General features: G+C 32.4%; 1 protein-coding gene across 1 annotated transcript; it reads left to right on the forward strand.

The window, feature by feature from the left end:
- The first annotated feature begins 8,095 nt into the window (after positions 1-8,095).
- On the forward strand, positions 8,096-8,611 carry LOC132272545 (protein SRC2-like). The gene has a single exon (XM_059773673.1). The coding sequence runs from the start codon at positions 8,096-8,098 to the stop codon at positions 8,609-8,611; it is 516 nt and encodes a 171-aa protein (XP_059629656.1).
- Positions 8,612-15,433: the final 6,822 nt, after the last annotated feature.

Raw genomic sequence — 15,433 nt, forward strand, 5'->3', positions numbered from 1 at the left:
TTGCTTATCGTTTGGCATTACCGCCAGACCTGGATAGGGTTCACGACGTCTTTCATGTCTCTATGCTGAGGAAGTACAAGCCGGACCGATCGCATGTTTTACGGTGGACAGATGTAGTTGTTAATAAGGACGTGACCTACAAGGAAGGTCCAGTCCAGATTCTTGATTCACGGGAGCAGGTCTTGCGGACCAAGACCATTCCATTGGTCAAGGTCTTGTGGAGACACGATGTTATTGAGGAGGCTACCTGGGAGCTCGAGTAGGAGGTTCGCTCTCGGTATCCACTTTTGTTCTCTCTTTCAGGTATGACTTGATTTCGGGGACGAAATCCTTTTAAGGAGGGTGGGTTGTAATGACACGGTCATTTTCCTTCTTTTCATTTTTTGGTAATTTCTTTTTTTTCTTTTTTGTCTTTTTCCCTATTTCATTTCTTATTTGCCATTTTTCCTTGCATAACCTCACTTTTTGTGCTCGGATTTGATTCCGGCTTTGCATACATCTATGTTACTTAATTTGCATGATACTTACATTTTTACTTTTGTAGAAAAGCATGCTAAATGTTTACTTTTCTTGTAAATGGCATGGATGCATAACTTCTTAGAAATATTCTTGACTTTTAGGGTTATAGTGTAATTATGTAAAATAATTATTTTTTATCTTAAGGACCATTTTATAATTTAATTTGGAAGATATTTTCAAAAAGGACCTTTTTACAATTTTTGAAAAATGTGACAAGTGTCACATTCTCATGGTGCCACTTGTTAACATTAGGGTGGAGTGACTTGGAAGCATGATCTCTTGCATTTGGAGGGTGAAGATTCACCCACTTGTTGACCTAGGATTGATGCACTTGTTGGCTTAGATGGTTAACAAGTGTAGGCTTGAGATTAAGCTTAGGAAGGAGCCTTGGATTTGTGACAAGTGTAAGCTCACAAATTAGTCTTGTATTGTGTGTGTGTGAGAGGTAGTGCAAGAGCACATAGTGAATGGAGGAATACTAGATCCTCCACTCACCATTTTTCACTTCATCTTTTTCATTTCACTTGCTCTCAAAACCCTAACCTAGCCACCATTGAAGGGAAAGCTTGGTTTAGAGCTTTGACTTCATTTTTGGCCTCCTTCCATTCACCTTAGACCATAAAACCTTGGAAAACAAAAGCTTCCTCCCACTATCCTCTACATAACCCTAGTTTGGTTTTCCATTTTAAGCTTGGTTACTTTAGATTATAGAGATTTAATTCTCTATTGAGGTAGGGGTAGTTGTATGTTTATCCTCTTTGGGTTTTATATATATTGGAGCTTAATATATATTGATTACATGCCTTTTAAATTCTTGTACTTACATGTAAATAGAGATTTTATATGCTTGACTTAGGATTTGTGGATTAAAGTATGTATATGACTATTAAATTGTATAGGTAGGTTATGGTTTAATGATTTGCCTAATACTTATGAGTTCATTGAGGGTTTATTATAAATATCTTGAAATTGCACTTATGTTTTTTTAATTTTTTTTCAAAATTTATATAGCATAATATCTTGAAATTGCACTTATGTTTTTTTGAAATTGCACTTATGAAATTGCACTTATGTTGTTAAGTAATGGAAATTTCATTGAAAGTCTAGTGTGAAAATATCGTATGTGGCATTTGTAATTACTTGTAGGTAAATTACTATATTACATGGTTAGTAATTGTGGTTTACATTAATATTAAATCCATATAGCATAATGTGTAGTATCATTAGCTTGCCATTTTAGACATGCAACCTTAGAGCATAGTTTGTGTGGTTACACCTTACTTATGCTTGGTAGGTAGTTTTATGCATTGAGATTATATAAATGTCATGAACTTGTTGATTTTTGGAAGCTTGTAAGGATATGAAATGTTGATGGCTAGAGTTTGGCTCTAGTACGGAAGATAAGAATTCTCCTAAGTCATAGTGCGCACTAGGTTGTACCTTGTGGGTCGTAATTACCCGAAATAACTTGTATGGTCTCGTAGCCACATATCCTAGTTTTTCCATTATTTGATTTCGCATTATTTTCCAAGTTGTAAATCATGGATTTCTTGTAGATTGTGATTTGGTGATTTTAATTTCAATGCGGTTAGTATACTTGTTCATGTATACTTGGATGTTCTGTGGCTATCATTCCAAATATTTGTATAGCTTGAGATGATCCCTTAGAGTACCTTGAAAACGTAGACGTTAGGTGGAATGCACCCTTGTGATGATCTATGTTTAGTTCGCATTGTACTTGAAACTATAGGATATGCACATACACCACATCCTACGAGTAACTTGATTACTCACTCTAGTTATTTGGGTTATTTTGCAGGTAAAGAAACTTTATTTTGGAATGCATCACATCCCTAAGTTGCTTTGATGCCTTGGAGTACTTTTGTTATATTGGAATATGCACTTGTTAGCATATCATGCTCCATTTTGGTTTATTTTGACAAAACATGTATTTGTTGTTCAAGCTATGTAATGTGCACTTAAGTGCACCTTTTGTTACTCTTAGAATGTGTTTGTAATGAGGCCAAGGGCCAAAGACACTTATGTGATATGTATGCTAATTTTAACTTCATTGTTGCCTATGGAAGATACATGATTTAATGCATTGAAGGGTCATATTTTGCTTATGACATGCCATGAGGCCGTAGACCATTGTAGCACATCTACTTTATTGTATTAAGCATGCGTACATGTTCATTTTGGCACACAATACCATTCTTAATTAAACAAAAACTCAAAGTTGCATTTTTTTTTATTTTTTTTATTTTAGTTTTACCCTATTCTGTTCCAGGAGCATTTTGGGTATTTCACTTAAAAAATAAAAACTTCTGTTGACATGGTCATGTAGAAAATGTAATTTTGGGGGGGGGGGATTTCTTCTTTATGTTTTTCCAAAAAAACGTCGTCTCGGACACGAAAACCCCATTTCAAATTCAATTTTCTGATAGAAATTTTTTTGCTTGCAGTCAGCCTCATCTAATCGATTAGATGAGCCATCTAATTGATTAGATGGTCTTCTGTGGGATTTCCAACATTCTGTTTTGGCATCTAATCTATTAGATGGATCATCTAATCAATTAGATGGTCATGAGTTACATCATTTGACCCTCTTTCTTCATTTGATCATAACTTTGTTATCCGGACTCCAAATTGATTGAATTTTTTTTTTTGAACTTGACTAATTTTTCATCGTCTATCCAATGGCATGCTCGATTGCACCCAGATATTCGTGGATAATTACCAGTTTACCCTTTTAAGCCTTAAGTGCTCATTTTTCTTCATCTTGACGTTTCTCCTTCGTCCAAACTCTGAATCATGCGATTCTTGAGTCCATCTTGATTAATTTTTCGTTGTCTTTCCAATGGTGTGCACGGTAACACTCATTCCGTGGTAAAATGACCATTTTACCCTTGGTCCATTTCTTGTAGGTTTTTAAAAACCTTGTTCCCTTCTTGCTTCCTTTGATTCTTGGGAATCCTCAGGAAGCCACTTTCATGTCTTAGGGATGACGTACATCTCTCTAGACTTTCATTTTGTATGAAAAGACTATTTTGCCATTGGAGGCATACTTGTCCGATTTTTGATCTTTTTCTTTTGCGTTAGTTCTCGTTGAGTTCCACGACCTCATGGAAGGTCTTCAAAGAGTCTAAGAGGTGTGTTATGCCTTGGGAGACCATTGTCTTATTATTTGCTTCTGCATTTCAGATCCATAAATGGGTCAGGACACACTGGGTTTGAAAATCCAGGGCCGTCACAAAACAACTTCTTCTTTTTTTTCTTTTTCTTTTTTTTTTCTTCATAAAATGGGGGCTTTTGAGAACATGTTTCCAAAAATTAAAAATAAAAATAAAATTACTAAAAATGGTTATTAGACTTATTCCTATTTTTTTAACATTTTGGAAACAAGAAACAAGAAATAGAAACATTACCAAACGACCCCTGGTTGTTCATTTATTGATTTTTCACCCTTCATTTTTTTATTATTTATTTATTTTTTTATTTTTTTTTTGTACTTTGATTATTAGTTGTAACAAATTTATCAATAGCTCATTTCTCAGATTTAATTAGTTTATCTATTTTTCTTTTCTTTTTAAGTTTTTCATATTCGGATTCATACTTTTTAGTAAACATATTCAACAATAAATTTTTTTTATTACAACTCACAAACGAAATATGTGATTTTATGATAACAAAAATTAATAAAACTATAAAATTATTTAAGTTATAGAACAATAGAATCTGATTTCAAAAAATTCAGTCCAAGGCTTTAACAAATTATTCAATACAATAAAGTCTACACAAAATTTTCTCACAGACTGAAATAGTGAGAAAATATGTGAGGAATAAGGAAATAAAAAATAAAAAACAAAAGAGAAGATAAAAATAAATATGTAGTAGGAGTCTTGGAAGAATATGGAAGGCTTCACCAATTCACACTACAACATTAAATATATATGGGTTTAATGATCATGGGGAAATATATATAAGGAAAATGTGAAATAAGGATAGAAACATTTTAGGCCCACTATTAAATCTTTCTATTGGTTAATTTTTTTATAGGAAATAAATAAAAAAAATTTAGAAGAGTTTATATATAAAGAAATATATATATATATATATGAAGCCCTCAAATAAAGGTGAGAATGGATAAAAAAATTTTAAGCCCGCTAATAAATCTCTCTATTTAAAAAAATAAAAAATAATTTTTTCAAAAAAATTATAATATATATGAAAGTAAAAAATTTGGAGCCTTCATAGCTCACCTAGGACTCCAGCCTGCCTGTGCAGAAGGAAGCTAAGAACTCCGCCAAAGCTACAAACAAAAATTAAAACAACTGCACGTTAATTGTCAATTCAAATTTTTAAGGTACATAGCTCTTCAAGTTTGTCATTTCTCATGGCTTTTTATCAAAACAATTAACATAGACTTCAATCAATTTGGAGTTACTGGAAAAGTAGAATTACAGCTTGTGTCCGAAGTATAATTTGATCACCGCCAGAAGCATCAACTCTATATATTATAGTGACTTTAACACGATATAAATATATAATTATGTCAAATACATAAAAAAATAAAAATTAAGCCAAAGATCGAGGTGAGATTGATTTTTATACTATTCTGAATCTAATATAATATAGTACCGGAAAGCCGCATGCTATTGCGAGTGTAATGCCAAAAGAGTAGCGTGTAGGTGAGAGAGAACTGAAAACTACTCCCTCCTCCTTATAAAAAATTATTATTTTTAAAAAATCTTATCTCTCACGAATTAAAATAATACGATTCTTTAAAAGGGACACTATTTTTTAAAGGGAGAAAGTACCTTTTAATCTTATTTGTACAGTTACTTGTAGTTTGGTCTTCTTAATTAATCAGAGCTTAGGTTTATTTAATGAATAGTGTCCAATTTTTATATTAATTAATAATGGAGGAAATTACAAGAAAAAGTGTACCATATTGATCGAGCTAATAACTACAAGACATTTTTGTGATTGGAATAACCATTATTTTACTTGATGTGGACTTTTGAAGTCTTCACATCCTAATGGAATATTAGTCTTCACTCCCTTTTGCTTTGGGATTAACTTTAATATGTTAATAATTATTGTAATCACACTATTTTAAGCTCACTACATTTTGTGCCCAACCCATTCAATCAAACCACTTAGGGAGGCAAATTAAGTCAATGTATTGCTTGAAAGTCTTACATATATCATTATTAATATGTTTGCAGATTAATATGTTGAGAATTTAATTAAGACAAATACAATGAAACGAGAACTTGCCAACAAAACTATCCGGAGAATGCCTTTTTTGAGAGCTTAAGTATCCTTGCCAACCTCCTGATAGTTTTGTTGACAAGTACTCGTATCATTCTATTTGTCTTAATTGAATTCGCAACATATTAGTATGCAAACATATTAGTAATGATACATGTAAGACTTTCAAGAAAGGCATTGACTTAATTTGCCAGCCTAAGCGGTTTGATTGAATGGGTTGGGCAAAAAATGTATTGAGCTCCTAACTAAATAATAAATAAATAAATTAATGTCAAAACAAAAATAAATAAATAAATAAATAAAATAAAATAAAATAAAAAATCCTTGAATTTTCATCAAATTAATAACCACAATAACCTCTTGCAATACAAAAGTGAGCAAGTCAATCCATGTAATTTTAAATGTGAGCAACTTGTTCCCTACATTCACTTCCGACCACTTTTCGTCGATATAGTGATGCACATGATTAATATTTTTTTTATTAATCGCAAAAGTACCATCTAATTAATATGTCGACCAATCCCATCTTCCTATTAAAAAGTTTTTGCATTCCTTTAGGAAATTTTCTTTTTTTTCTTTAATTAGTACTTATGCATACATGCCTCCATTGAGGTTCGAATTGCTGACCTTCCTTTAAAAAGTAAGAACTTGGTATCAATACGCCACCGACTATTTTTCATTTTCATAATATTTTCTTTTTCATTTTCTTAACTAAATCCGCTACCCAACTATAATCCATTTAGTCCTGCAGATTCCAATATTTCATTGGTATTTGCATTCCTTCACTTTGCGTGAAGTCAGACAAGACATCTATTATTATAGACCAAACTCAAGATTATATAAATAAATAAATATATATATATATATATATATATATATATAGTGAGAGAGAGAGAGAGAGTTGGTGGAGGTGTAATAGGATTTATTCCATCTCCCATAGTACAACTTCTTTTCAACCTATGTTCACACTAATTTCAACCGGCAGTAGCCCTTCTTCAATGTTTGTGTTACTATTTATTTATATATTTTTTTTCAAAATTATTCACTAGGCGATGATGTTAACTCATTATTTCGATTATTATGTATGTTAAATTTTATTATGACTAGCTTTTAATATATACACAGCTCATTGCACGTTCAAGTTATTTATTTATTTATTATTATTATTTTTATGAAATTATAAAAAGAAAAGAAAGTAAAAGGCAAAGTCATTTACCACGAAAGCTAGCAAGAACAGGTAAAACAATAGTAAAATGAATTAATTAAACAAAAATAAGTTAAAAAAAAAGGAAGAAAAAACAGGAAAACTATCACCACTTTCACTATCTCTGTTAAATTAATGTGTCAGTGAAATTATACCACATCAGAATTAGATTTTCTTTCTATAATAATAATCGAATTGAATATAATTCACTGCAAAATGTCATTTTACAAGAGAAAAATAAAATCTCATAGGAAATAATTGTTTACAAAGTACTTAATGATACATATTTAGAGTATGCCTGATCTATTCCCAATTGGTACTTTGATCTCTCCTCATCTGTATAATATAAAACTTAAAAGGGAATAGACCTCCAGGAAAAGATAAGACATAAAATAAAACAAAAAAACAAAAAAGATGGATACTCTATTGAGAGATGCGTCAAAACTACATTTACGAACTAGATGAAGAGTTTCACACTTAGTTAATTTAGGGTCACGTAGTGTCTCAGTTTACTCAGTTTACCATAGAGAGCTTTTAAGGTATTTTGGCTTCTTTTTTTTTTTTTTTTCAAGAAAAACTTAATTATAGGGGATAGTTTGGTAAGTGCATAATAACATCATATGAAAAAAAGTAGTGAAGAGGAAATGCAAGGTTACAAGTTACTCACTTTTAAAACTATAAACTAACTTTTGCTCACTTTTATACTACAAGAAGATATTGTGTTTATGTGTGAAACCCGCTACTGTATCACGAGTAAAATAAATAAATAGATAAACAAACCCGCTAGCGCACCCGAGGGATCGACATTAATTCAATTTAATTTCATATCTGCATTGGGTCATAACATTAAGATATGTACTAGTATATAGATGAATAAATCCTACAGCATTTGATTCCATAAAATAAATACCTACCAACACTCTTCAACACAGAGGATCCGTTAGACAAATACTATACAAACCGGCCAGTGCACATCCAAATTATCTGCCTCCTCTATATAAGACATCAATTGCCGTAACTTGATCACTTTGAGCTAGCTCTCTCTCAACACAAAACACACTCCAATTGAAAACATCAAACATGCAGTGCATGAACATGGAGATCAACGTTATTGGAGCCAACGGTGTCGAGAACGTCCGAGAAATCTTCCGAATGAAAGTTTACGCAAAGGTTTCAATTGCCGGCGACCCCAGAACCGAGCAGAGAACTCCGGTGGACAAGCACGGCGAGACCAACCCTGCATGGAATTGCATCCGGAACTACACCGTGAGTGAGTCCGCGGTGCAACAAGATGGCATCATGCTCGTGATCAAGCTGTACTGTAAGCGTAAGCTAGGAGACCGGTACGTAGGTGAAGTGCACGCGTCGATCAAAGAACTGTATGAACTCGCCTCGGCCAAGGGAGGCAGTTTTGTGTTGAGTAGCCCGGTGAAAAGGGGTTTTACGGAATCAAAAGGAGAGCTCACGTTTTCATGCAGGTTTGGAGATATAAGGACTGTTGAGAAGCCCTCCTTGACGGATAAAATGGCGGTGGGCGGAGCTAGGATGTTACGGCTCGGGGCACTTCTTTTCACTATTGGAGCAGAAATTCATGATTTATTCGATGGTTAATTATTCTATTTTGTGTCTACTAGTTAAGTTTCATGTTGTGAAATAAGTCCTGAATAATTCTCTTTCCAGTCTAGTGGACTTGTAAGGGGTCATAGTTTATTGGATGTTCTTTCTATGTATGTATGTGTGTGTAAAATTTTATGGAAGATTAAATATCAGTGTTGTACATAGATAGTTAATTCTGCTAATTATCCTTTGTCCATGCATGATTGTGATAATTTCATTTATGTTATCAAGTTTAGCTAGCTGGTGATGATTGCCATTCATGAATTTCAATATATATATATATGATAGCGACTCGGATTCTAAGGGTGAGTACCAATCACTTGTTAACAAACTAACATTGACAGCTTGGGTATACTTGCTGTGAGAGGCTAGGAAAGCAATCTCAGATAATTCCATCAACAGATATTAACGTACAGGATCAAGTTACCAATTATAAATCGTTGCAAGCTTATTGATTCTGGTCATGGTGGGTGTAATTTTTTACCGGTTGTTTGAGCCTAATTTTTGTTGGCTTTTGGTGGCCGGTCCTGGGATAATTAATGTCTCACAGGTTGCACACAGCGTGCACATAAATACAAGGGATTCATATACATAGCATATATATGTGAGTTGCGCCGCAACGAAATAACTTTTTTGAGATTAAATTATGTGTTTCTATTATAAGATTATTTATTAATTGTGTAGCTCACGTGATTTGGATATATGATATATTTTATTATTCAGTGGTTAAGTAAATAAATATTAGACTATATTAATTATATTATTTGGTCTACTTATAAATTATCATTTTGGAAATTAATTATTGAAGAAGTGTTTTCATATTTGTTCCTTACTTTGATGGAAGGTGAATATTAGGATTACTAAAGAAAAACTGGTCTTCTCTTTACTTTTATAAAAGTGCATATATCCCATCCATTTATGTACTATAATGAAACAACACGTATGATAATATTCATGTGTGCAAAATGTCAATAGAGAGAAATCGGTTTCCACACTTTAACTATTATTTGGAGTTGTAGTTTAATACGTTGTTGGTTCCGCAGAAATGATCTCGACGTTTGGCTTGACTTTTACGAAGTTTGCAATTACGGATATAGGTATTTATATCTAACTATTTATTTATACATTATAGACATGTGAAAATAATGAAATTCTAAGATCTTGAGATTCATGTTTATTTGTGATTAATGTTTATTTGTGTATGCGCGCGCGCGCGTGTGTTGGGTTGGGGGGGGGGGGAGGCGGGGTTAAAAGGTCATATTCTGGATTAAGGTCAATTAATATGGAAGTTATAGTTTATGTGTATTACACTTGCCATCGTGAAGGCCTATGTTCACTTGTCCATAATTTACTGTTGCACTCCTTCATGGAAATCGTGGTGAATCCGCATATATATATGTGTGTGTGTGTGTGTGTGTGTGTGTGTGTGTGTGTGTGGATGGATCATACATAAATATTTCTATATTAAAAGGTCATATTCTGAACTAAGGTCAATTAATATGGAAGTTATAGTTTATGTGTATTACACTTGCCATCGTGAAGGCCTATGTTCACATGTCCATAATTTACTGTTGTACTCTTTCATAGAAATTGTGGTGAATCGGCATATATATATATATATATATATATATAGATGTGTGGTTCGATCTGTTGGGAAACGTGCAAGTTTTAAAAACTTTGCGAGGGATTTTGATTCATAGATCTTGATTTGTAATACCCCTAATTTTAAAAAGGATAGTCCTGGCATTTATTTTAATTATGTATGTGTGTTTTTACTAAATTTATTGTTTAAATTGTATTTTGTTTGTTTAAATAAATTGTTTGCTGGATTAATTGCATTACTTGAATTAAATTGTTTTAAATATTTGGTTAATAAATTATTTGCTTGATTATCTGCATTTCATGAATTAATTGTTTAAATAAAACTGTTTTAGGTTAATTGGTTATTTAATTATGTTTCTTAAGTTTTCTTAATTACGTGCTTATGTAAAATTAACTGTTTTATAATTTAGGGTTTAGTTTATTTAGCCGACACAGGTTTTAATTATGTTCTATGGGTCGGTTAGGATTTAGTTAGGGCTTGAATTAATTTAGGGTTTGGTATAACTCTATAAATATATGGGTATACGTCTGCCTAATGTTTTTGATAAACCCTACTCACCACCTTCAATAACAGAGTCACGTAACAGAGTCATACAGAGAGTTGTGAGGGCAGAGAAACAGAGAGGGAGCTTGTGTGGTTTACCGAGAGAAACTTTAGGAGATTAAGGGAGGGATTCAAAGAGGAGTTCTGGTCCTAACTAGGAGTGGCAGAGGTTAATAACAACAAGTTGACGTTGCCGGAATTTATAGAGACGGTGAATTATAGTTTCAAATCTGAAACTGCAGGCAAGTCTCTGTTCCACTCTATCCCTTTAATCTGTGTTCTGTGCATACTTAGTTAAGACTCCAGGGATTAAAACAAGGATAAAATGGACTTAAATAAACTTTATAACAAGTTTTATATGCATGTATGAATTTCATTTACTCTCGTGAATTAACTGCTTTGCAAGAATTGTTGATTTTCTGCTACTTGATTTTGCTGCGGATTGTTTTTGAATCTTGTGTTAAATTCTTGTTGTGAATATATATTTATGCTTGAGAATTAGTCTGAGACATTAAATGAACCCTTGTATAAGTAAGTAACATAGTATTGAATGTCACTAAATTAATCTGTTGTGAGTTGCTTAAAATTTCAAACTAAGGTTCTGTGATCGTTGCTCCTAAACCTATATTCCATGCATGTTATCATTGAATATCAGTGGTTCAAATATGTACCTAGGACTGAGATTGAACCTAGAATAAAAATTAAAACATGTTACAGAGGCTCTGGTAATCACCGGAATCAGAGAAAACGAAGCTGGAACGGACAACGGCTGCTAAGGGAGGGAGAGCAGGCCCCCAAAACCCTTAGAGCCGGCTCCCAAAGAGTTGGAGCCGGCTCTAAGTGATTTAGAGCAGGCTTTAAAAGTTTTAGAGCAGGCTCCAAATGGTTTTGAGCAGGCTCAAAGTTTTTAAAGAGCCTGCTCCATCTTAAAACGTACAGAACTGAGTTTTAGGGACTTTTTGGCTGAAATTGGATTTTCTAAAATTATTTAAAGGCTACTGGAGGTTGTAATTTAATGTTTAAAACTTGTAAAAATGTTGGGAAGTATGATTACAAATAGAAACTAAGAACGGAATTAATCTAAGATTAAACAGTGAACCCGTGGGTGGATGATTTGAAAATTAATTTTTATTGTCTACTATTTTTGGAATTTTATTTCTCTGCATGACTTGGATTTGTAAATCATATTTTGCAGCTGTGTTATAAGTATACTGTCGTATAGTTATATGTATGCTTAGTTGGGATCAACTGGTGTTAAAATCTATTTTACATTGCATCAGTTATGGTACTGTTTGGAGAGGTAGATTGTGTAATTCTACTCTATCAATTTAACGGACTGTAATTGGGATTCTAAATCTTATATTGAATGCATAAGTTGGTTATATACATGTTAAACTATATTTATGCTAATTCTGGAGTATGGTTGATAAATACTTATTTCTATTTTTGTCAACTTCGTTAATTGGAGGATTGTATGTACCGGTATGGGACAGTGACATACTAGGTATGGATTAGTCAAACACTAAATCCTACCTACTTTGGATTAAGGTATGGATTAACCCTATGAGTTAAGTCCATCACCTACTTGTGTCATGTTAACAAAATAGTTGAATGACTTAATATGGTTTCAGGACGGATGGATATACATATACCAGATCACCACACAGATGGATGGTATTATGTATTAGGAGGAGTATGGACTTTATATATTTATTATATGTGCCATGGTATGAGCTTGAGTCTCAGGACCATGGTTAGGGCGCGTATATCGCCTAGGATGGATAACTGGACATAGGTGTTGTTCCCTGGTAGGTCTAGGTACTCATGCCCACCCTAGGGTGCGTATTCGCATGTTGCCTTCTATTCAGGCTGAGACAAACCTACTGGACTAGCGAGCGTCCTATAGTGTGTACTATATACATATATTAACTACTCTAGATATTGTTGAGTCTTCCTAGGATGTATCTGCTTATCGGATTACTGTTTGAATTGTAGTAGATCAGGACTTGCATGTGGGCCTGACCCACTTCTTTATTTTTCAGGTGCTCGTCAGTTCCAGGGTTAGAGTTTGGACATGCAGAGCAGATACAGCTATTCACTCCTCCGATTATGTAGGAATTTTCTCTATGTTAGCTTTGGATTTTGTTTTTATTATTTCAGTATCGTTTGGAGAATTTAAATAAGGGGTCCAATGGATGGATTCCCGAGTTGTAAACTGATGGAGTTTTGGAGTTTGGGTTTGACGGATTTTAATAATTATAATATTTTACGGATTCTGTTTTTAGTTCTTTTCAGCTTTAATTTCATTTCTTAATTCATTTTGTATTCCGTGTTCATTATAAATACTTTAATTGTTTGATATTCCCTCGGGCTCGGGCCTGCGCCTGATCAACCCGTGTCTCGGATCCGAGGGGTATCACATGATTCATCACATAAAGACAAGTTTTATGTAAAAATAAAAATATGATGTATCATTCAATTAATGGATTGAATACTTACATCAAAGGTCTGAGTAAACCTTTAAATCTTTCCTCTAAAGTGAGTGTTCTCACTTATTGTAGATCCCTTAGCAAGATGCCTTCTCCTTGGATCTCCATCTTCTTAGTAATTTTTTTGCCTTTAGGAATCACTTATAAGCGTCCATGAATGACCTTGGAAAACTAGGCTTGTGGGAGCCTCCATTAGATGAGAACACTAACCCTAATTTTCTAGAGAGAGAAAATTTATTCCTTTTTCCTTCTCATCAAAAATCACCCCCAAAATATACATAAACCATGTATATATATAGGCAACATAAAGATAAGGAAAAGGAAACTATAAATCCTTCTCAATCTCTAATTCACATATCTCAAATCTAATATGATTCCAATATCAAGTTGGGCTATGAGTGAAAATCCTTTGGGCTTATTATTTTTATTGGCTACAATGAATTAATAATTGGCCCGGTCCATGAACCCAATTAAATTAATTCATAAATTAATTTCTACTCCACTAAAAGAAATTAATTGAACTCCAATTAAATAATAAATAACCTCTAAGTCAATGTTGCACTTTGACCCCTTTATGCATAATTAGTTATCGGATAAATAATGCCATCAATCCGACTACTTAATTAATATATTTATTTTGATACCTTTGATTATTTCTGGCTTGATCACAATAAAACATTTGTTTGACAAAAAATAATAATTTAAATAAATAAATATATAATACATCATTTTGTCTAAAAACATACGAAGGCTTTCGAATTTACTTTGTGATCAACCATAATCAATACAAAATAAATACAAGTAGCAATGATGCAAATATTGAAAATATAACCCTCTAACTATTAATTACATAACTATCCAAAGTGTCGGTCTAAGGATCTCGAAGAATCCGCCGAACAAATCAAAGTAATTATTAATTAATAAAAGAGTCTATAATTTTCTCATGCTTAAGAGTCAAATGCTATGACGGTGATAGGGAGCAATTGCATACGACGACTCCTGCAATATATCTCAACCTAACGCGGATCCAGTTCAAGTCTTAATTAATTATGAGTCCATCCATAATTACCGACTATGAACAATTTATAATTATTATTTATATATCATGCATTGATTGCCATCACATACATATATATAAATATTTCTCGTAATCACAGGGACACTATCAATTTCATAGTGAATCGAAACATAATACATTGAATTCACCAATTATATAAATCATAAATATTTTAGATATGTTAGGAACACATGTCACTATAATCCAGATAGGAATTTGCTATGCCAGGGCATATAAATCCCAACACGATCATACATAAATATTTTTATATTAAAAGGTTATATTCTAGACTAAGGTCAATTAATATGAAAGTTATAGTTTATGTGTATTACACTTGCCATCGTGAAGGCCTATGTTCACTTGTCCATAATTTACTGTTGCACTCTTTCATGGAAATCATGGTGGATGTTAATGTTTTATCTACTGCATGTCATTTGATATCGAAGGTAATGATGAGACGTTGGGTGTTATCAATGAATGCATGCATATCATTTGAAATTAGATTCCCTTAAAAAGATTTGTATCATTTAAAGAAATCCATTTTTATATCCATCATTGTTCAATGAAAATTAATAAATTATTAAATACATAAAGTATTTGTATTTATTTATTTTATTAGAAATTTAAATTTCTAGGATAATATGTTAGTCTAGAAACTTGATATATTAGACATGCAAATAAATTATTGTTTTTATATATATACTTACATACATTATGAAGAATTAATTTAGGATTGATTCAATTATGATCTTAGAGTCTGGAAATAAAATAACATATTTATTATGCATGTAAACTAAAAAATGATATTTTCTTTAAATTACAGACTATTAAGTTTTTTGGATCGAAGTTGCTTCAACTTCAATCGACAAGTATGAGTATGTGTGTATAATGTTAAATAAATAACTTAATGATAAATTGGTCACTAACTAATTTAATATTCATATTATGTGAACGTTGGTAGCTGCCAAAGTGTCCAAACAAAAATGGTTAATGAATATTAATTTTAGTAGTAGACATAATTGTAATATTTCATGAATTATTAATGCTTATGATTTCTTATGATATTCATGAATATTAAGTTTATTTAATTATGATAAATAATTCTCCAAAGGGAATTGATTTTC

The sequence above is a fragment of the Cornus florida genome, unplaced genomic scaffold (genome assembly GCF_030987335.1).
Source record: "Cornus florida cultivar Cherokee Brave unplaced genomic scaffold, ASM3098733v1 CherokeeBrave_3.0.0_Hap2_Chr09, whole genome shotgun sequence".
NCBI classification, from domain to species: Eukaryota; Viridiplantae; Streptophyta; class Magnoliopsida; order Cornales; family Cornaceae; genus Cornus; species Cornus florida.